This window comes from Vombatus ursinus, unplaced genomic scaffold (genome assembly GCF_900497805.2).
Source record: "Vombatus ursinus unplaced genomic scaffold, bare-nosed wombat genome assembly UNPS02011572.1, whole genome shotgun sequence".
Classification (NCBI taxonomy): Eukaryota; Metazoa; Chordata; class Mammalia; order Diprotodontia; family Vombatidae; genus Vombatus; species Vombatus ursinus.
The window spans coordinates 2,793,984-2,815,660 of record NW_020951350.1 but is presented as its reverse complement, the minus strand read 5'-3'; the positions used below and the strand labels follow the sequence as shown (position 1 = coordinate 2,815,660).

The following is a 21,677-nucleotide window of genomic DNA, read 5'->3' as shown; positions in this document are numbered from 1 at the left end:
CTTCCCCCCTGCCCCCAAGTCCTTTCAGCTCCCCTTTAAATGTAGTCTTCCCTCACAAGAATGTAAGGTCCCTGAGGGCAGGACTGGTTTGCTTTGCATTTGTATACCCTGAAAGAGCAGAAAGCCTAGGTCTTAGTAAGTGCCAAATAAATGTAATAGCTATCTTTTAGGCAGAAATATTGTTTAAGAAGAACAAGATAATACAATGGGCTATGTCTTAGCTTAACGTCAATATCTTTTCTGTAGCATATCCTTTTTCCTCTTCACTTCCTACCCAGCTGTACTCGTTTGGACTAGACTCTATCATGCCCCTAGAAAACTTATCAACAGGAAACTAATCATGCTACTAGACAGCATCAGCCAGGACCCTCCACCTCTCATCGTACCCTCAGCCCTTCGGATTGCAGGGCTGGATGACTGAAAAGAATTCCTCTCAAAGCTTTCATTTAAAGAAGTCTGTCAGCCCAGTCCAGCCATCTCACCTGTTTCCCAATTGTTTGGACAGGATTCTATCACTTTGCTTTCCTTTTCCTTTCCTTCACTCTCCTTCCAGCCTTTTCATCTTCTTTTTATGGGTTGTCTCTCCCCCCTCCATTGTAAACTACTTGAGGGCAGGGGCTGCTTTTTCACATTTCTATCTCCTTCGTTTAACACAGTCCTTGGCACACAGCTGTCATTTAATGTTTACTGACTGACTGGGTTGTTGTTGCTGCTGCTGCTGCTACATATTCAACCTTTTAATTTAGACTCTGGAGTTGTCTTAATCTCCAAGTAGTGAGTACAGAGTATCCAGTCTATGTAGACTAATCCAACCCGTTCTCAGGCTAAGCATAGCTTCCACCGTAAATTAATAAAATGGCATTTGGGTTTATAAACCAGTCTCTTATGAATTTAGATTTTATGATTCAGAGCATGACTGCTCCTAGGTGAAGAGGTAAAAGCAAGCTCACAGTCTGCAATACTGTGGACAGACTGACTTTCCCTCCACCTTCCTAAAAGGCATTTACCACAAGAAAACCTTCCTGAAACAGCCAGACAATAATTGTCATCTGAATAAGCAAAGGTATTTTGGAGTCTTGAAAAACATCAACCTGTCAAAGGCAAGTGAAAACTGAGAAGCAGTAGCAGGTGCTATGGCCCCCAGCCCTTCTGGCAAGAAAAGCCCGAAAGAGCCCACCCCAGCTGTTGTTTAGGGTGCTACTGACAAATGAAACTGACATGCTACCTTCTAGTAGTCATATTGGGGTGGAAGTTATATGGTTGCTGAGGAAAACAACAGGAAAAGCAAGATTGGTAAAATCCTGTTCTCAGGGAAGGAAATCCATGATAGGAAAAAGAAACTTAGTGAAGCAGAAAATAATTAGCCCTAGCCAATTGAAAGGTTTGTGAAGAGTGAGCTTCTCTCACTTGGAACCATCTAGAGAGATACCAGGGGAAGATCAGTTAATAGAGAATATTCTAAGGAAAATGAGGAAGTTATGATTCATTCATTCATTAACAACCATTTATTGAGTTGTTACTATGTGAGAAAGTATGAACATAGGAAGAGATATTGAACAAACCTGAAATAAGTAGAAGAGAAAGGAAAGTTAAGATGATGCTATTTTAGAAACTCTAGTTAGCTGTTCAAGAGCAGCACCGGATCTGACAGCAACTAGCAGTTAAACAAAACAAAACAAAACCCAAATAGCACGATTGTACCTGAGTGCTAAAAACTCAATGTGGCTCCAGATCAACTTAGATTTAAATTTCTAAGCTAAAAGACACAGATTTTTATATATTCATTTTCCATCTCAAGGAGACTGTAAACTTCCATGTTGTTTTGCCACTATGGATTTGACAGGGGAGCATTAACTTCTGAGCAATTTCAGCATCAAAGTGTATTCAGAAACTTACACTACCATTTGTGCCTAAAGGTAAGAGGAATGTTTTGAATCACTCCAGAAGCTTGTTTAGTCAACCCTCAATTATTCATACTAAATAGGGGAGCCCTGCTATGCATTACTCAAAACTATGAATGCCTGAACACATCTTAAAAATAACAGAAAGAACATGTGCCCAATCATTGGCCTGCTTTCTACAAACTCCACCCATGAGTACAGGAAGAGCACTTGTGATTGGTGGATGGATATGTTTACTACAGTGTGATATGTTTACTACAGTGTGTTGTACAACGGCCATGCAAATTAGAAAGGCCCACAAGCCTAAGGCCTAAAAGAAATAGGATGATGGCTAAACAAGAAATTTAATCAGAATGGAAAATATGGCATACAGTTTGGCTTCTATACATCTTCAAGTTACAGATATACACTTATCACCCAATTATTACAACGACAATGTTTAGATGTGCAAGAGCAAGAAATATTTTGCAAGCTTGTCAAAATTTCCACAAGTTCAATTTTATAAGAGCTTTTAAAAAACCAGAACTTGTTTTGGCTTCATGCAGAGTCCCATTGCTAGGTCACAATGAGGTATCAAAGTGTACACTCCAGTTTCTACAATTACTGCAATTTTACCTACTTCGTGGAACCAGGTCTATGGTCTTCCTCGTGAATTAATAGGTGCTAAGTTACTCAACTTGCTTCAGATATCCAACTCCCTCAGAAGACAGGAAAGTGGTTATTTAAAGACCATCACTTCAAAATGAGAGGTAAAATATACTGCTAACTCTAATTCATTTCTTACACTGATAACTTCACTGGTAAATAAGAATTAAACTGAAGAGATGTGGACCAGTGCGTTTCCAAGGATCTTAAAGGAGCCCTAAGCCTTGGTAACAACCTCACTTCCAAGTGCAGAGTGAGGGGAATACCAACTCCACTTCGGGAATCAGATGTGAGGGGAATACCAACTCCACTTTGATCCTATTTCCCCAAGTCAAAGTATGAAACAGGATCACAGGAGATCTCCCTCCAAATTCCCTTCTCCTTGGCCTCCTTCTCCTTTCCTCTATCTTAAAAAAAAAAAAAAAAATCCCTCCACCGTCCCCTTCAGAAGCTCTGGGTCTAGTCACCCAACAACAATCCACGGAGCACCAGGGCTGAGTTTTTAGAAGACGGCCAAGATTACCAAAAAGCTATAAATCAAATAACACCCCGGAGCTACAATATTCTACACCTTTCCCCCCTCAAAACTGAACTAAGAAATATTAGATCAGATAGACTAATACTTATTAAATTATACCAGTCCCAAACTTCAAAAATCATGAACAATTGTTTTTAAGTTAATCGCTATAAATATAGGCAGGTGTAAACACTCCTCCAAAAAAATTAAACTTTCAAACGTTTAACTGTCACGTACCTCCAGAGGCAACCCCCCCCACACACACATTTCACAAGCTAACCCCACAAAAGAGAGGCTCGGGCCAGCCCGGAGGAGGAGGAGGAGCTGGAGGCCGCAGAAGCTCCGACACGGTCCGGCCGCCCCGCGACCAAAACCTCCCCCTCGAGCTCGCGGGCGGCTCGGCTCGGACGCCCCCAGCTCGGATCACGCCCCCCCCCCCCACTGCTCCCCAAACGGCAGAGGCCCAACGCCAAGTTTAAACCAAAACCAAACACAAAACCCAGAACCTCTCCCGGGGCGGGCGGGAGCTGGGTCCAGGAGCAGGAAGCTGAAGGAGCCGAACGGGCCCGGGGAAGAAGCGGGAGCCCGAGCGGCGGCCGGGCCGAGGCTGCTGTCACCCTCCGGGAGCACTGCGGCTGCGGAGATCGGAGCGGCCCGCCGGGGGCTGCGGGCCTCCTCCGAGGCCGGGCCGGCCGCCGGGACTAGCCCAGCCCCGAGCCCCGCGCCCCGCGCCGGCCCCTGCCCTCCGTCCCGCCCTCCCCCGCACGCTGCGGGCTCCGGGGCTGGCCGAAGGCGGCGGATGGGGTGCGGGATTCCTGGAAGGGGGAGCGAGAGCGAGGAGCCGGAGCTCCGAGCCCTCCCGGGGGGAGCTGCAGGCAGGGAGGGAGGCAGGGAAGGGGCTGCAGCTCCTGGGGCTCCCGCTGCTGGCCCGGGCCCGGAGGCCCGGCAGGGCCCCGGGGTTGGGGGTAAAGATTCCGGGGGACTGTTGGGAAGGCGTGTTTGGGGAGAGGGGGGCGTCGGGAAAGGGGTCGCCCAGGAGGCGGGGCCTGATGGCTGGAAAGCAGCAGCTCCCGGTCTCCGGCACGTCTCCCAGGAGGAAATGGGGGGCACTCCAGGGGGCTCGCCCCTTCCTGCGGCCCCGGGCTTTGGGGCCCCACCCGCCCCTTCACGGCGGTCCCTACGGGCGAGCTGAGGGCAGGAGCCGCCCCCCTGCTCCCTGGGCGGCCGCAGGCCCCGCAGCCCCGGCCTTGCGTGCCCAGCGTGCCCGCCACTCACCGCCAGATCCTGGGGCACCGCCCCGCTCATGGCCCGCACAGTCCCGGCCCTCCAGGCCCGAGTGCGCAGCGCAGGCCCTGGATCCCCGCTCTCTGCAGCTGCCGCTGCTGCCGCCGCCACCGCCGGTGCCTGGGCCGAGGCCGCCGCCGCATCCGCAAACAGAAGCAGCAGCCGCTTCCCCACCGGGGAGGCCGCCGCGTCCGCCATGACCAGGGACGGCCGGACCCGCCGCTCCCACCGCCTCCCCAAGCCCAGGAGCTGCCGCCGCCGAGCACCCGATCCGCCCGCGAGGCCTCCGCACCCCCTACCCCCCTCCCCCCCACCCCCAAGCCACCACCAACCACCGCCGCTGCGCAGCGCCCCCCGCGGCCGGGAGCGGAGCCGCAGCCCCGGGCTCCTCACAGCGCCCCCCGCGGTCCGGAGCGGGGCCGCAGCCCCGGGCCCCTCACAGCACCCCACCCCGTCTCCCCGCTGCAGCGCCCCCTGCGGTCGGGAGGGGAACTGCACGCTTGGTGGGTGGGGTGGCCTTTTTCTCCTGCCCCCGACTCTGGTCTCTGATAAACAGCGCCCTCTATGAAGGCCCTCGAGGCAGGAATCATGGTTACCCAACCAGGTGGTTCCCTAGCCCTTTAGCCCCTGGAAGTCATCTTCCTTAGAGTCTAAAAACTTGGGAAGGATCGCTATGTATCGTGCTCCTGTCCAGTATAAATAGGATCAAGCCCCCAAACCTGTCTTCTCAACCTGTAGACCTAAAAAGTTCAATCCCTTTCTGCCCACTGGCCCATATGGTAGTTTCTTTCTTCCCATTGGTTCATAGATGCAATCTCTCTCTTCTCATTGGCTCCCAAAGCACATGGTATCCCATTCATTCTTTCCCATTGGTCGGAGGCACATATGGCCTAAATTCTTTTTTCCCATTGGCCAGTGAACCTTGGACCATGATTGTTTCCCTTTCCACTGGCCCACGGCCAATCTAGCATTCTTCAGCATCTTGTTGCCTGTTTTGCCTTATTCCCTAGCCCTTTCTCCTTTCTTTGTTTACAAATATTATTCTTTAACCTTAAAATACTGCACATTCCATGTAAGCCTGGAAATAAGCCAGTGGCCCAGTTAAGCATCTCTTTTGTTGCATACTCATAGGTTTCTTTTGAAACCCTCTTCAAACCAACGTGGTGGTGACCATACGGGAGGCCCTGATGATGTTCAAGACTCATGGCTTCCTTTGTCATGCAAGCTTAGTTAATAAAGCATAGCAGGTTGATACCACCTTATGAGTCATTATGCCAATGCGAAAATTGTGCTGGGGTGGGGAGTGCAATAGGAAATGCTGTCAAATTAATCTGCTACCTGGGCAGAGTATCTGAATAAGTATGCAGATATGCAACTTATATTATGCAGCTCTAGTAAGGGAACAAGGTGGCCTCTATTTCAAAGTCTCAAGTAAAGAAATGTCCACGTAAATGAAGACTTTTAAAAAGCACACGCAATTATTTAGAACAAGGCAGTTTTATCCAAAAGAAAAACTATCTGAGAATAGATAAAAGTATTAAATAACCAAAGCTCCTCATCAGCTTTCCTATGGAGGGATGGTAATTTCTTATACTGCTATGTTCTACTAAGTATTGCAAGATATTCTAGGATTCCCAAGTTAGACTGATTATTGGTCTCCTTAAATCTTATTTGCACCCACGCATCTTAGTTCTCTTGCTGGGAACTACTTTCTTCTTTATGGAAGCTAGGTTTTTAGAATATTGAACTTTACTCTTAAACTTGCACAAAATCAACTGGCTTCTTTTCTGACCCTTGGCCTCTTCCCTCTGCACCTTTCCCTCTTTTAACTGACCCCAGATCCCTGAGTATGTTTTTTCTCTAGGCTAACATGTTTTTCTGACAACACCTGGGCTAAGAATCCCCCCAATCCCTGGCTTAGAGGCTGCTGGTGTTTTTGTTTAGCTGACTAGTCTACAATCACACCTAGAGCCCACTGGCCTTTTAATAGTATTGAACATTAATAGTATTGAAGCCATTTTCCACATAGTGCTCTAATTATTGGAGGGAGGATGTTGGGGAGGGAGAGACTGGTGGAGGAAAGGGGATACAACCCTTATACACTATAACCAGAAATATTGCTAAACAAGTAAGAGAAAATATCCTCTAATTCAGTAGTGAAAGGAGAAACATGGAAAACAATTATGTCCTCAAATTTTCACCAGAACAGGAGGATAAGCACTTATTAGTAGTTAAATCATATAAGTGTTATTGGAACAAATGCCTAAAGATATAACATTCTCCTTACTTTTCTAGTCAGGGAACCCAATCCTTCAATCTGAAATGATCCTTTGTTGAAGAAAATTCAGAACACTGCTCATTTTTTGTCCTCATACCCGTTACCATCTACCCCTTTTCATTAACTCTCTCACAAAACAGGTGGGCTAGAGATGTTAAAAAAAAAATAATAATCCAAGCAGAGGCTACTGTTGCAGTCTAGCCCAGCCTTTATTTCTTAGCTTGTTGTCCTGCCATGGCAAGCCAGGCAGTCATATTATGCCATATTATGCTATGCCATTTTCTGCTTTCACTGTTGGTTATTCCTTGCAACTCCACTTATTTCTCTGATGAGATTTCACCAGTTTCAAAGGATATTGTTTGAAGTAGTCCAAGGAATCCTATCTGTCCTGAGATATTTAATAATTAACCAACCCTATTCTTGAGAGAAGTACAACCAATTCAGAACAGCAACCCAGGGTAGAGGCTAAGCAGAACTTGACTCTTGTGGCTTGAAAAGTTAGGAATACAGCCAGAAACTAAAGGCTAAGCCCAGTGGGGCTCTCCACCAGAGGATCATTAGGTTTTCTTCAACAAACACTACAAATTGAGAAATTAGGGGGTTAAATACCCTTACTATGGCAGAGAGAAGAACTGTCTTCATTTCATATGGGATGTTTACAGCTCAGTTATTTTCAAAATCAATGTCCCCAGGATGGAAAAAACTATCTGTACTTTTGGTGTTTTAATTTTGATAATTTCTCCACTGCCCTGATATTTAACTGTTATCAAGTAACATTCTCAAAAATGAAAGAAAAGTGTGTTAACTGTAGTGCTTGTTCCTGTATAAAGGGCCTCCCCCCCACCCCAATCAAACAATTCTTATGGGGTAAGAAAACATTCATCTCTAGCAGCTGGGAGCCAGGCATGGCAGTAGGGAAGATAAGGCAAAAAGGTAAGAAAACCGAGGGAAGTACTATATACACCAAGGTCGACAAAAGACAAAGCCTTTTGGAAAAGCAAAGCCTGGGACAGAAAAGTACAAACAACTTATCTCTGGCAGGGTCTTTGGCCGCTACTGCTACTAGCTGAAATTATAGAAGATTCTGAGGACAGAAAAGGAGCAGTATTGTTATACTAAAATACAAAACATCCTTTCTCTAATACTGAGGAAGGAGAGGGAGACAGTGGGAAGGGACAAAGACACTGCAGCCCATGAGGGTTGCCTGGGAAAAACTTATTCTAATAAAACTTTATTTTTTCAAACACAGCCACAGAGGCAGGACCTCATGTTTAATACACACAGACTTTTTTCTTTTAATATAAAACAAAGTTACCAAAATTTTCTTTTGTTGTGTGAGTTTTAATCCCATTAGCACAGGGACTTTGGCAGCAGGTGGAAGTGTACATGGCAGCAGGGGCTGCTGCTGGGCAGTCACCAGGGGACAGGAGGATTGAGGAGGATGAAAGCACCAGTCTTACAGCAGCTTCAATCACACACATAAAAATACTCACCCATGGGTCAGCCAAACAACCCAACACATCCCAGATAGAGACTTTCACCCAGTAATGCCCACTATAAATCTGGTACCAGGGTACCCCTATGTTAGGTAAACCCATTATGTGAAAAATTTAGATTTACAAAATAAGATCAATTGGAGGGGAGATTTTTTTTGTTGTTGTTGACAAAAATTGGCTTCAGGATGCTTTAAAATGGTGAACTTCCTTTAGTGTATTTAAAATATTTGGATCCAGGTTACACAAAATTTTTCAGGAATATATTCAGTAAAGCAAAATCCACCTGCTTTTTAAAAGACTTGTCCTGGGGCAAGGCAGTGGTTCCAGTAGATTTCATAAAAACACTTTCAAGCTTTTCAATTTTAAATGGTATTGTACCTATGGGCTTTTCCCCCAATTGAATATACCCCCTAAGGCAATAGGAGAGCCAAGTCAAGGGTGCAAATTACTGAGTCCAACCCTCCTACTTCATTAGTCGGTATCTCCCTTCACAAGGAGACATCAGATGATTAAGCAGACAGTCAACAATAGAAGAAAAGCACTCCCTAGGTAGTGAGATAGGGATGTGATGCTGAAAATAGTAGAAGCCTGGCTAGAAGAAATTTTGACCTGAAGGAGAAAAGCAGGAAGAAACAAAAGCAGGAGGGAGAGAAACAAAGGACTGACAATTTCTAGCATTGTATTTCCCAGTCTTTATCAGGCTTTCACCCCCATCTACAGTGAGGACAGACTCAAGAAAGGAGAAACGGTCAGGTGTAGATGAAATTAGGTATGGATGGTGAAGAAATAGAAGGGAAAGAACCTTAGTAGTCATGCCCAGCTCAGCAAGGCCCTTTTAGCACCTACTATAGGATCCCTCAGATCCCAAGAGTCAGCATCTTTCACTGGTGTGACTTTGATGGGAATGTGAGAAGTGGAAGAAATGGCAGGTTCAAACCCATATGATGCCTCCAGAGATGAGGACCTAGAAAGACCCCTAGGACATCCTAGTAACTAAAAGAGGAAACAGACATTCCCCCCATACCTATAATAGGAAAGGCAGGGTCCTATATTAAGATCCAGCCAAATACTGGACAAACTACCTACTTAGCAACTGTGGTAGCAGGTACAGCAGCAGAAAAAGGTGATACCCACTGTCACCAGCATAGCCCTTAAAAGCCTCACCACTACCAACAGGCCTGATGCTCTGGCTCAGGTCACTGGATAGAAAATAATACAAAACAAACAAACAAAAAAAAAATCCCAGCTGTTTCTCACAGGTTTTCTTCAAAATCTACAGCCAATTAATTCCCTCACTGAGTCCCAACCTCCCTACTATCTCCCAGGGCCAATTAGAAACAATAATATTTCCTAGCTGGAGTTTAGTGTAATCCAACATAGTCAATGCCAACTCCCTCTTGGGGTCAAGCTTAGCAACTGGGACAGGCTAGGCTTGGGTCTAAGAGTGCCTCCCTCCCCACCACCCTGTCCTCCCCATCTGCTTTCAAATGTTTGTGATGTGGTGAGCTCACCCAAGCCAGCTGGGACCTGCTGTCACTCCTCCTGCTGCTGTGCTCATCAGTTCTTGGTGAAGATGTAGGCCGGTGAATCTGATCTGTAACAGGAAGGGGTGCCTTCCCAAGCTTCCCTCTCCCAGACTAACAAAAGGGGTAGGGTGGAGGGTGGGGGGTCAGAGAGAAAAGGTATCTATGACAGACACCTTTCTCTAAGTAGGGATAAAGGGAGAAATGAACATGCAGGGTTATCATAGCCACTGTCCCTCTTCAACATCCCCTCCCCCACATTTACCAGTTGTGTATACAAAGAGGGGCTGGGGAGCAGAATACTAAGACCATTCTGATGGGGATCAAAAGATTGGCTTTGACCAAACTGGGGTATATATACTTACCCCCAACAGCTGGTACTATCCCAGAGTTGGGAGGTTAATAGCACATTTTAGGACAATCCAGAAGTCCTACAGGGGACATCTCTGTGAGTCCCCAACTTTAGGGCAGCCCCCCTTAAAAGAACAAGCTTCCACCCAAAATAGAAACATAGTGAACCAGAGGAACAGTTGACCATATACCAGCACATGACCAGTTAGGAAATAATAGAATTGGAAGGAGAGTGCCCTGATCAGGGTCCTCACTTCTCCCATTTAGAGATTTTCCCCTAATTTTTCATTAAAATTTGGGATCTTCTATACCACCTGATACCACTTGATACTCCAAGGTAGGCCAGCCACATTTTCCCTGGAACTGCTCACTCAAACACCCTCACACCCCCAACCCCACATTCTCTCACACACACAGATCATCTGACATCTTGGCCAAATTTTAAGACCTGACAGATCTCTCAAGTCAAAGAAGTTTGTGAACATCCCCACACAGAAATATGGGACCACAAAGCCCTCCTTCTAGACTTCATCTCACTGCTCTCTGGACATCACACACAGTAACTGTTCTCAGATTTGAGCTAAAGACTTTCAACAGGAGTTGAACTCTGTACCATCTGACCCCTTGCTCTCCCACAACCAAACTCAGCTCCTCTCATTGAGCTGTTGGGTCTCCACTGTGGAGCTTCATGGTGCGTGCTGTTTCCCAGCTGCCCAGAACTGGAGCCCTCAACTCACCCCAGTTCCCAGGTTTAGTCTCTGGCCTGGAGGCCTCATCACTTGTTAGTAGACATGAAGTTTGCTTTCCCCCTAAGAAGCAGCTTCTCAGTTCTAGTTTTCCTCAATCAGATTCAAGTCCAGGTCCCCAAAGTCCTGCTGGCAGAGTGTCCGCTTGGTAAAAAGGGATCGGCCCCACCTCCTGGTCCCCTCTTCTTCCTCTTCACTTTCACTCAGAACTTGGGAGTAGCCGCCAAGGGGGCTGCAGGAGGCAGAGAGGGGTGCAGGGCTACAGGCCATGAACCACGGTGGGGAGATGCTGTTGCCTTCCTGGGCTGTATCTATGAGACAGAGACCTCCTGAATACGGTTTCTGTCAAACAAACAACAAAAGTTAAGAATACAAAGGCAATATTGCCCTGTCCCTACCTCCCAACCTAGGGAATCCTAGAACACGAGTCCAAGTCATCAGTCTTTGCTCTAATGGGTAAACAGTCAAGCCATGTGGGGTCTTTTATTTTCCTGCTCCTGTCTGAGACACCCCTCCCAAGAACTGGAGTAGATCAAAGCTTCTAAGTTTCAGACACTTTTAAAGGTGCATAAATAGCATATGTGCCAAGTCTATCTATCCCAAAGTGCTCACTTATAGACTTGTTTCAGGTGTCCTAATGCTCAGTCTTGTTTCAGCTGCTGCTAGAAAAAGCCCTAGGGAGAGCTTTCCTACCTTTTTTTTTTTTTTACTTGAAAGAAATGCTGTGAGGTGGAAGTGGTAAAACCTTGGGAATATGGGGAAAAATTATGGATTTTGGTTCTCTTACCACCAACATTCTTGGTACAAACTGGGATAAGGGAGTGGGAAGGGTTGGTGGGAGGAGGCAAAGGGAAATAGAAGGAAAGTACACCAGAACGATCCACTTCAGGTACTTATCTCAATGGTTTAATTTGCCCTGGGTTTTGCCAAACCCCTGGGACAGAAAGAACTCAGAGAAGGTTCTTAGGGAGCCCCTGCCTTGGAGCTCTCTTTTGCTGCTTGGGGGGGGGGGGGGGGGGGGGAGGGGCTGACTCAAGGGTGGGAGCAGAATAGATTCCCCCAAGCTCCCTTATCCCCGTCAGCCCCACCTGATTCATCTTATCGAAGTCCAGTGAGGGTCGAAGATGCCTGGGGTCATCATCATGACGCCGTTTGACCCCACCCTTTCGTGCATCCAGGTCACAAGGCTGCGATCGGCTTCGGGGAAGACCATGGGGTCGCCAGGTCAGCTCTGGGGAAGAGGAGGGGGAACTCCGGGCAGAGGGCAGGAACCGGCCTGCCTGAGGGATGAGGATGGGGGACAAGGAGAAGCGACGCTGAGGAGGGAAAGGGGATAGGGGCTCGTGATCACTCTCCCATGATCCACTGGGAGGGGATGCAGCACAGGGTCTTGGGGAATCATGACGAGTCAGGGCCAAACTGAAGAAAGGTGGACTGCAGGATCTGTTGGCCTTGACACACTGAAGAGAGGCACTCGGGGCTTGGAGGAACCTGAGGCTGGAGACCCGCTTGGGGGAGCTCTGATGCGGTACCAGTGGCCCACCCACTCCTCCATTACTGCCTTGACGTTTGATAGGAGTCCACAACTTGGAAGGAACAGGCCGCCACACAGGCTGCCATCGAGACAGGTCCACAGGTACTGAGAGAGAGCGACAATGCCTCTTGGATGGAGGGGCAGGAGGGACAGGAACTTTCTCTGAGCCTGGGGCCTCTGGGGAAAGGCCCTGGCAGAGTGGTTTTTCCTGTGGGGAGCCGCCCCGGCTCGGAGGTTTGAAGTGCAAACTCAGACTGGAGTGGTGATAGCTGAGACTAAGGCTGTCCTTGAGCCCAGCACAGGGACAGGGGGGCAGGCCCCTCCAGGAAGCACCTTCTGGAAGACATTAAGAAAACCATATTTTAAATCATTCCTCCTATTCTGCCAAACCAGGGAAATCCCACATGGTTGCCAAGTCAAACCCCTAAGAAATGAACAGAGTCCATATGAACATTTCCGATCTCTCCCCTAACTGTACCTCTTCTTCCACAAGTAGTTTCAGGTACACACATCATACTTTATACCTTTCTCAATATTACTCCTCCCAAGGATACTGGGACAAAGTTGGATAAAACCTTCTCCAATAGCACCTCTTTTTGGAAAATATCTACCTCAGATGCCAAGCCTTTTAATATGGTCAGGCCATGAGATTTCCTTATAGGGCACCTATCTTTTACAGGGTCATTGCCAGCAGGAAACAGGATTCAATTCAAACCAGCAAGCACTGGAATAATAGTATCTATGTTACTCTGATGTACAAGGGATACAAAACCAAAAATGAAACAATCGCTGACCTCAAGGAGTATAAATTCTCTGGGAATGCCTTCCAAGTAGTATTTTCTTTGTTTCCCTGGCCATATCATCCAGGAAAAAGAACAACAAAAGTAGGAGAATTCTAAACCTAGACAAGCCAGCTCTGCAGAATGGGGCAAAGCTCCTCACATCCTTCTAATTAACTCCAGTAGGCAAAACAAATGGAAAACAAATATATGTTGAAATCCCTGAACTAAAAGTTGAACTACCCTTGGGGCCCTTCAGGGTGTTTGGGTAGACTCAGACAATGTCAGAAAGGAGTCTACACCTCTCTAAGTCAGTCACTAGCCCAGGGGTAGTATCTGTTCTGTAAAACTTGGACTCAGTCAAAAGATAAAACTTGAGGACCTAGAGTGCCACATGTGGTCTCGAGGCTGAAAGTTCCCGGGTCACCCCTGCACTAGTCAGTTATTAATTAATGTAGAAAACCATGCAAAAACATGACATGTGTGACAACATATCAAAAATTACTCTTGATCTTACCGGAAACAAGCTGGAAAGGGTCCCCACAGGTAGAGACATCAGAATGATCAGGCAAAGGCTTTAATTAAAGAAAGCAGAACAAGAAGTCAAGACACTGAAGAATCTCTGCCTAAGACCCCAGCTAGCCTATATGGCTCAAAAAAATTTCATGTGACAGAAGGAGTCTGGATATTGAACCAGACCATTTTCCCCCCACAAAGTAATTTACTCCTTTCTTCTACTCAGTCAAAACAAGCAAGAAAGTTCCCCACAATCTAACAACATTCTCACCCCCAAGCACATGGTTATAGCATTTCCCTCTCCTTAATGCCTCCCTTCCTAAGTTAGTTTTTGTCTAGATAATCTGGAAGCATGCAGCATGAAATAATGAACAAGATATAAGGAAAGCCTAATGGGACAGGTGGGGGAAAACTTTTTTTTTTTTTTACCAGACTGATCCTGAAGCATGTGCATTTCAATTCCTCCAAACTCTGCTTCTGTAGTTGCTCAGTAATCAAAGTTATCATGATTCTCTCCAAGACCCAGAACTTGAGCAGAGAAGTGGAACGTCTCCTTTGTCTTTTGTGACCTTTAGCCACCTCACTTCGGAATCACCTTCTGCCACTCCATCACCGTTCTAGCATCATCGGGACTTCCCACTGGATTCATGCCTGCTGAAATCTGCAAGGTACACAAGGACCAAGCTCCCTACCACCAATATTAGAGGATATGTACACTTCTGGCCTATTATATTCTCACCTAAGTTAACTAAGCTTGCTTTTGTATTACCTGACTAGGCTGTAGCTAAACACAGCCAAGAGTTATTTTTAATAGTTGTCTACTTTGGGAAAGAACTGGGCACCTAAGTGGTCATTCCCATCTTGGTCACCTGCGTTTTCTTCAACCTTCAATTCAACAAAAATGTATCAGACCTACTGGGTGCCTCTAGAGGTTGCTGGGAACACAAAGTTTAGACGAAATTTCTTACCCTCAAGGAACTTACAGTTTTGTAAGAAGAATGTGAAATATATACGTATAACAAATGATACAATACATTCAAGTTGTACAAAAAGTAATGTGAGACCTGAGTGGAGTGCCAACTGCACAGGGGTCACACTAATTAAACCTATACCCAAAGTTCAAGTTTGCTCAGTCAGATGAGAAGTCTGAATGTTTTCTTTCAAGGACAATGAAATCAATGGCCAAGAAATGTCACCTGTAGTTCCCAATAAGAGAAGTGTTCTTTTCTAACATGCCTAAACCACAGAGAAGTGGGATAAAATGTGTGGTTTTTGCAGAACATAATTTTGCACAGCATTTAACTTGAATTACTAAGAAGTCACTGTTTTCATTGACACAATAATTGTTTGCTAAGTGCCTCCTAAACTTTTTGAATGAAAACCCAAAAAACTGGCAAGCAAAACAATTCTAATTTAAATCCTACAGATCTATATGACCTCATTCTGCCAAATTTCAGGATTGCTCTAGCTCAAAGGCTATACTGTATATACTGATAGTGAATCAACTTCCTGATGAGTTGTAAGGAACACTACTACACGTATTTAACACCAGGCTCCAAACCCAAATCAGCTATGGGACTTTTGTTGGGCTGAAAAAGAGATGTTAACCTAGTTTTTCAATGGCTTCTGTTTATCCAATTTTAGGAATGACCTAAAGGGCAATATAATCCTCTAGAGTACATAACTTACTCTAATGGGAGAAGTTAAGGGGTACCTAGATTTTAATACCAATTCCAACCTTGCTATATACTATATGAACCATGGCCAAATAACATCAGTCTCTCTATGGGCCTCAGTTTCTTCATAACTAAAATGAGGGAGAAATAATAGCATACTTGGTAACTAACATAAAGGATAAAAACAATTTGAGCTTTGTGGAGCAACAAACTACATAAATCCAAGGAATCATTTCAGAGGAGTCCAGCAGAGTATCATCTCTCACTCTTCCTGTTCAATGCACCACAAAGCCTAGGGATGCTGGGAGTGATGACATCATTAGGATGCAGAAGGCATTCTGTTCTACCTTTCTAGCTGGACACCATTCACTCATTCATTCACTTGTGCCTGTGTACTCACAGAAGTCTAAAAGAGCACTGTTTGTATATGACAAGCTCTGCTTTGTATGTAACCTTGGGGGCAAGTTATTCTGAGACTTTTTCCTTCTGTAAAATGGGGCGAATACTCTTTAATCCACATCCATCTCACGGAAAGACAGACACTGGGAAAGTTCTCTATGCTCTTCAGAGAAAAAAAAAACTACAAAAATCCTATAAACTGAGATTTCTCCTCAGCTGCTCCCCGTGTATGCCCTTGTTACAGAAGTTAAAGCTTAAGCTATATCACACTTCATGCTTTTGGTTTCTTAAAGCTGCCTTTTTGGAGATCCATTCATTAATGGAAGAGGGTACCTAGTTTTACGTTCAGATACTAGGGACTGACAGCCTTTAGAGTGTGAGACAAATTCATTTCCAGGGTCCTCTTAAGATTTAGGCCAGAGTAAATTCCTAGTTCTCTCTTTCTAGAATCAAATGAAGAGGATGATTTCATATTTTCTGCATTTTAATTTCAGGGATGTGGTCATACACAAGTCATTGCAAAAATCCAGCTATTACCCATCACATTAACTGATATTCTGGGCCCTACATTTCTTAAAATGGGAGGGGGGGGGTAGGGAACTGAAACAATTGAACTAAGATACAAAAGAAGACGATCTAGCTTCAAAAGGGCCTGCCTCCCTAGCCCAGGCAGTCAAACCTAAAGCATTAAAAGGCTTACTCTTGACTCCTTCATTATCCTTATCTTTTAACTCTGCAGAATAAAGAAAGCCCTAAACCCACACTAAACAAGTAAAACTTCTCAGTCTAACAACTGGCAAGGAGCGAAGCCCTTCTGGGAGGAGGCATCTGGCTTGGCCTCTTAGGCACCCATCAGGCCCAACCCTCTCACCAGCCAAGTCTCCCCCTCACTTTTCTGTTCTCTCCCTAAATGGGGCACTGACATCCCTCCCCCCACTCCCCAAAGATCTAAGTGACCACTGATTGATACTTGGGTCTGGGAAATACTGTGTCAGAGCTGAAGAGCATAAGTCTCTCTTGGGGGTAGATCTACTTAATTTCAGTGGGACAGGCTGGTGGGAGATTTTCTGGGGACTCCAGGCCTTCTCCCCCAATTCCCCCCCCCTCAAGACTGGGGTCAGAGTCTGAACTAAAACGGCGGGGGTGGTGGTGGAGTTTTTCCTTCTCCAAGGCCCTGGTAGAGAGCTGGGGTGGGTGTGATGAGTGCTGCCCACCCCTTCTCCTTCACCCACAATTAGACTATTACACACTACCCCCCCAATCCCTGCTTTGCCACTGCCTTTACCCACGGGCGGGGCATGAGGTGACCTATGACCCCATGGGGGTGGATGACGTCAGAGAAGCCGCTACCCGCCCCCTAACGCCAGTCTTCTAGCCTGGGACCCGGGCCCGTGAAGGAGTTCCGGAGGGGGGTGTCTGGGGATACAGCACTCTAACGGCCCCCTCCCCCACCAGTCCCAGGCTCCCTGCAACGGGGCGGCCTGCAAAGCCAGGCCATGGGGAGGGGCTTGCTGGGAAGGGAAGGAGGGAGGGAGGGGCCGCTGAGGTCTCCGCCCCGGGGCCCAGCGCCACCTGCCCCTAGGGCCCGCCCGCCCACTACCTACCGCAGCTCGGTCCCCTTCCCAGGGCCGCAGCCGGAGCAGCTCTGAGCTCGCCACTCGCCCCACGGCGCCCTTAAATAACGCCGGAGCGAACCAATCACCTCCCTGCCAAAGAGGGGGGGGTAGCTTGCCCACTCCCAGGACCCGCCACGAAGCCCCGTGCGAGGGTCAGAATCCCTGGGGTTTTTCCTCCCCCTCCCCAAGAAACTGTTGGTAAACAGTAGCGTCCGTGATGGAAAAGGTGCTTCACTTGCTCTCCCCGATGGACCTCGCCTTAAAGGGACTCTTGCTCCCCACCAAGTTCCCCCGCCGAATTGCGGCAGGTGGAAAGGACCCGCTCTAGGCTGAACTAACTTCCAGCCAGTGGGGAGAACAGACAGAGGTAAACAAACTCAGGCCCCCTCTTTATTGTTCCTGCTCCGACCGGCCCGAGCCTTCTTCTCTGACCCCGACCTCTAGCAGGACAAGCCTCGCACACTGGTGTTTGTTTTTCTATCTCCCCCTATACCGCCACTGCTCTGAAAAAACCCCCTCTTCCCTGCCGCTGAGGACTCGTCTGCGACCCAGGGGCAGATGGGAGTTGTAGTCCAATGCTGGCCAGACTTGGGGCCTGCTTGAAAGAACTCCAGAACCATGGGCAGCAGGTGAGACTAGGGTGGGGTGAGTTCCCGCTCTGGATCCCAGGACCTTAGACCCATCCCCAGCCCTTTCTTCTTTCTCCCGAAGTCGCGCCTGCATGTCCATTACACTCAGTGGGCCTGGGCCCCTTCTTTTCTTCCACCGCTTTCTCCACCCCCCCCTCCAGTCACAGCAGGATGAGGTAATTGGGTTGTGATTATGACATCATAATAAGCTCAGCGCTTCCTCTCTCCCTCCCCCCCCAACATATTCGAGAGGAGGCGCCTACAGGACTCCTCTATCAAACCTCTTTTTTCATTCTTTGTGTAGAAGAGGTCAGACCCCGCAAAGACCTTCTTTGTCCATAAAGCAGGAGTGGTCAGAGAGAGGAAAGGACTATTCTTTCTCCAAAGCCACAGGATTTCTGACTGAAATAATGGGGCAAGTTAAGACTAAAACTCAGCTCCCCTCCAAAAGAAAGGCCTAGATGAAAGAAGCTAAAATAGAGGAAAAGAACAGGGGCAGAAACTTGAAACTGCCAAGGCAAATAAATCCATAGCCATGCCATAAGAGAGGCAAAGGGGTAGAGGGGTGATTTTAACCCAAGTTCGAGCTAACTGGAAAGGATTTTCTCATTGCAGGTTGGCAAGTTTATAAAACAGGAAAGGAATAGGAAAGAAGGGAAAAAAGGTAAGGGAGTGTATACTAAACTAAGTAGGGGGCATTTTCTTCATCAAGGGTCAATGATGGTTTTGCCCCAAAAAGCCGAGCAGCCTCCCTGGCCCTCAGGAACCAACTTTCTAAAGGCCTTGTCTTCTCAGCACACTCAGCATCCCCCAATACTGAAAGTGGTAGGTAGCTTTCATCCCCCAAGCAGTGACAGGGAGCTTCCAGCTGGAGACATGGAAGTGAGGTGGTAAGAGCCAATATATCAAACTGAAAAGAGAGGGGAAGGAGGCCCTTTTCAAGAGGTTGGTAGACAACAGCTATCCTCCCTGTTTTACTCAAAGGAGGTGGCAGCCTAGCTTGGAGGGAAGAATGGTACTCATTTGGGTCTTTATTATGCCCCTTTCCCCCCTCCTAGAGAATAACCACAAACATTTTATAACAAAAAGTAAAACTCTGGTAGAGATCAGACTGTAAAGTATTAAACAGACAATTCTTCCTAAAGTTTAAGGTAGTAGGCTTGTACATAATTTAACTTTATGGGGCAGAGGCTAAAACTAGGGCTCTAATTGAGCTACTCACCCTCCCCCACTACCCTTGTCTAATTTCTATATTTAAGCTTTCTTCCCAATACTCCATTGGCTTTTCATAAAAAAGAAAACTTTAGTGGCTCCAGTTCCCAGTTTACCATCCCAACCCCCACCCCAGTTTCTTATCCTAGTATATATACACCTGCTCGAACTCAGCCTTAATTCAACCATATTCATTATGAAATATACCCACATACTCCTTTGATACTGTTCCTATGGACCTTATCAGAGGAACCTACCTGGGTTTTCATTTGGTCTTCATCTAGGTTCCACAGGGGAGTCAGAACACTGAGCCAGTCTTTCAAGAAGTCATCTGAAGATCCTGAATCCATGGTCCCTGAAAGATTCTCCATTCCCTGCCTAGCAAAAGTGTACTTTATTAGGGGAAGAAACAGAAACAGAAGAAGATTAAACCAAGACCAATGCAGACCCACTAGTTAGCTGTTGTCAGAACTGGGAGCAAGAAAAAGGCTTAGATTAATCTAGGGTTCAGGTATCATCACAATTACTCCATTAAGAAACTTTGGCCCTGGTCCTTTCTCTCTCCTTATACCCTAGCTGCTCTTGCCAAGAGAAGTGAAGGTTTAAAACCCAAATCCCACAACTCACTGTAGCCAGGTACAAGAAGAACATATATCACTCTCCTTGTACAACGAAGGCTGACTGGGGGGGTCCCAAGCATGTAGGGCTCGTCGCCATTTTCTGATCTGGGCATCCCAGGAACGTCGGCTGTACCTTCGGCTTTTGTCAGGTGTTTGAGGGTGAAGTCCTGGCTGCCGTACTGCCCTAGAGATAAAATGAAGATCCTAAACTGTGGTCAAAGACGCCTATAAATAGTGGATGGGTTCAGTGCTCCTGTGTTATTGGCAAGGTTGAAAAACCAGCCTAGTTGAAGAAGAAAGAATTCTTCAGGATTGTTGGACATAGTTTATTAATTGTTTGCAGGAGTCAGAGACTGACTTTAGAATGATGTTCATAGGCTCACAGATTTAAAGCTGAAAGGTACACCTCAGAGATTGCTTGGACCAAATCCCTCATGTTATAGCTGATAAAGCTGAGACTGAGCTCTGGGCCTTTGTAGTAGCCATATCCCATCCCTAGAATGCACGCCCACCTCACCACTGCCTCTGAGAATCCCCAATTTCCTTCAAAGCAAAGCTCAAAGGCCACCTTTCACATGAAGTCTTTATGCCTCTCAACTCCCCCCACCAAAAAAAAAATTATCTCATATAGTTTTGTATACATGTTGGTCTTCAAAATAGAAGGGCCTTGAGGGAATGTACTATTTCATTTCTGCCTAATATTTAGTAGGCACTTAATAAACACTTGCTGATTAAATGACTTGTACACAAGATCACACAGATTACAGTAAACAAGGCCGGAATTTGAACTCAGGTCCTCTGACTCAAAATCCACCATTCTTTCTATTACACCATGCTGCTTGCAAGGTTGAACCCCTCTAAAATGCTTTCCCTTACTGACGAATAATAATGTACTGACTCGTGTTCAAAGTCTGAGAGAAGAGACAAGATGAGGCTAGGAAAGTTTTAGCCTAATAAACATTTTTTAAATGGAAGCCTCTGTTTATAAAGATGCAGAAAGGCAAGTGGTAAGAATGTCTAGAAAGAAAAGGTAGCCATTGACAAGATCAGAACAAGTTATTATAGACCATGGAGAATGCTTAAAGATGTTTGGAAAATAGCAGGATTAAATGATAGGCTGCCTAATTTTTCTTAAGCATTCTAATATGAACTGTCAAAGGTAGCTTGGTATTAACTGATAACTATTCATGGTTAAAGACATTGCCTCCAGTTCTTCAAAAGATAAATGTTGCCCATCCCCAAACCCTCTGCTCTTACTTAGGGACTTGCTGCAAGAAGCACTGGTAACCAGTTGTTCTTTTCCCATAGTCTATCTGCTTTTGCCTCCTTCGAAGAACAGTCTCATCTGTTTCTACCTGCTGCCTGTGGAGAAATAGATGTCCTATAGGCAATGAAAAACGTAAAATATTTTTAAACATCTCATTACAACGAAGGCCAACTCACCCCATCTGCCAGACTCTATAACTGGACCTTCTGTGGCTGGGCTCTGTGCTGACTCCCACACTCACCATCTTCACTCCAGAGGAAGAATTCCCAAGCCCAAGCATCTTCTTTTGAGGGATATGGGTCCTATAAGTAAAGAAAGTATCAGAATGACTAGGTGGCTGCTCTGTTTTTCCCAAAGAAACACATCCTGCATCTGGATCCTAGACAGCCAGATTGAATTACTGTGCACATCTCTAGCACACCCTCCCATAATCCTCGAGGTTCAAACAAACGTTAGACTTTTATTAAGCACCTACTGTATGCAGATCCTGGGGGAGATCGAGTTCAGATAAGACACAATCCTTTCCTTTCAGGATGTTTTTTTTAACTACAGTCTCGTAGGGCGACGCAAACAGAGATAATCATGTACAGTACCATACGGGATTAGCGCACAGAAAGGTGCAAAATCGAGACATCAGGCTACATTGTTGAAATTGGACAGCAGCCAGGAAAAGTACTTCGTTCCCCTG

At 46.4% G+C, this 21,677-nt stretch overlaps 2 protein-coding genes across 6 annotated transcripts in view; both read right to left on the bottom strand.

Annotated features, from left to right (window-relative positions):
- Positions 1-4,545, bottom strand: part of KDM3B (lysine demethylase 3B) — a 52,913-nt gene extending 48,368 nt beyond the window's left edge. The window contains exon 1 of the mRNA XM_027856607.1: positions 4,339-4,545. Coding sequence (XP_027712408.1) covers positions 4,339-4,545 — 207 coding nt within the window. The remainder of the gene's footprint in view (positions 1-4,338) is intronic.
- Positions 4,546-7,835: 3,290 nt separating this feature from the next.
- FAM53C (family with sequence similarity 53 member C) lies at positions 7,836-21,257 on the bottom strand. 5 transcript variants are annotated; one of them, XM_027856541.1, is made up of 8 exons: positions 21,166-21,257; positions 20,980-21,084; positions 19,730-19,906; positions 19,360-19,494; positions 14,000-14,231; positions 13,572-13,629; positions 11,830-12,611; positions 7,836-11,083 (listed from the first exon to the last, which is right to left on the bottom strand). In XM_027856541.1, exons 5-8 carry the CDS (start codon positions 14,075-14,077, stop codon positions 10,826-10,828), a joined length of 1,176 nt encoding a protein of 391 aa, XP_027712342.1. In that variant the 5' UTR covers positions 14,078-14,231; positions 19,360-19,494; positions 19,730-19,906; positions 20,980-21,084; positions 21,166-21,257; the 3' UTR covers positions 7,836-10,825. The 5 variants fall into 5 exon arrangements, with proteins under 5 accessions (XP_027712342.1, XP_027712343.1, XP_027712345.1 ...); XM_027856542.1 differs by having other exon boundaries at positions 19,360-19,480; XM_027856544.1 differs by having other exon boundaries at positions 20,980-21,080; positions 21,166-21,231.
- Positions 21,258-21,677: the final 420 nt, after the last annotated feature.

Bases quoted from the DNA above. Each gene is read 5' to 3' on its own strand.
- FAM53C (XM_027856541.1), bottom strand. From the start codon at position 14,077: ATGATAACTTTGATTACTGAGCAACTACAGAAGCAGAGTTTGGAGGAA. The intron at 13,630-13,999 runs GTAAAAAAAAAA...CTTTAATTAAAG, and splicing joins CATGCTTCAGGATCAGTCTG to CCTTTGCCTGATCATTCTGA. The intron at 12,612-13,571 runs GTAAGATCAAGA...AATGTCTTCCAG, and splicing joins CCCTTTCCAGCTTGTTTCCG to AAGGTGCTTCCTGGAGGGGC.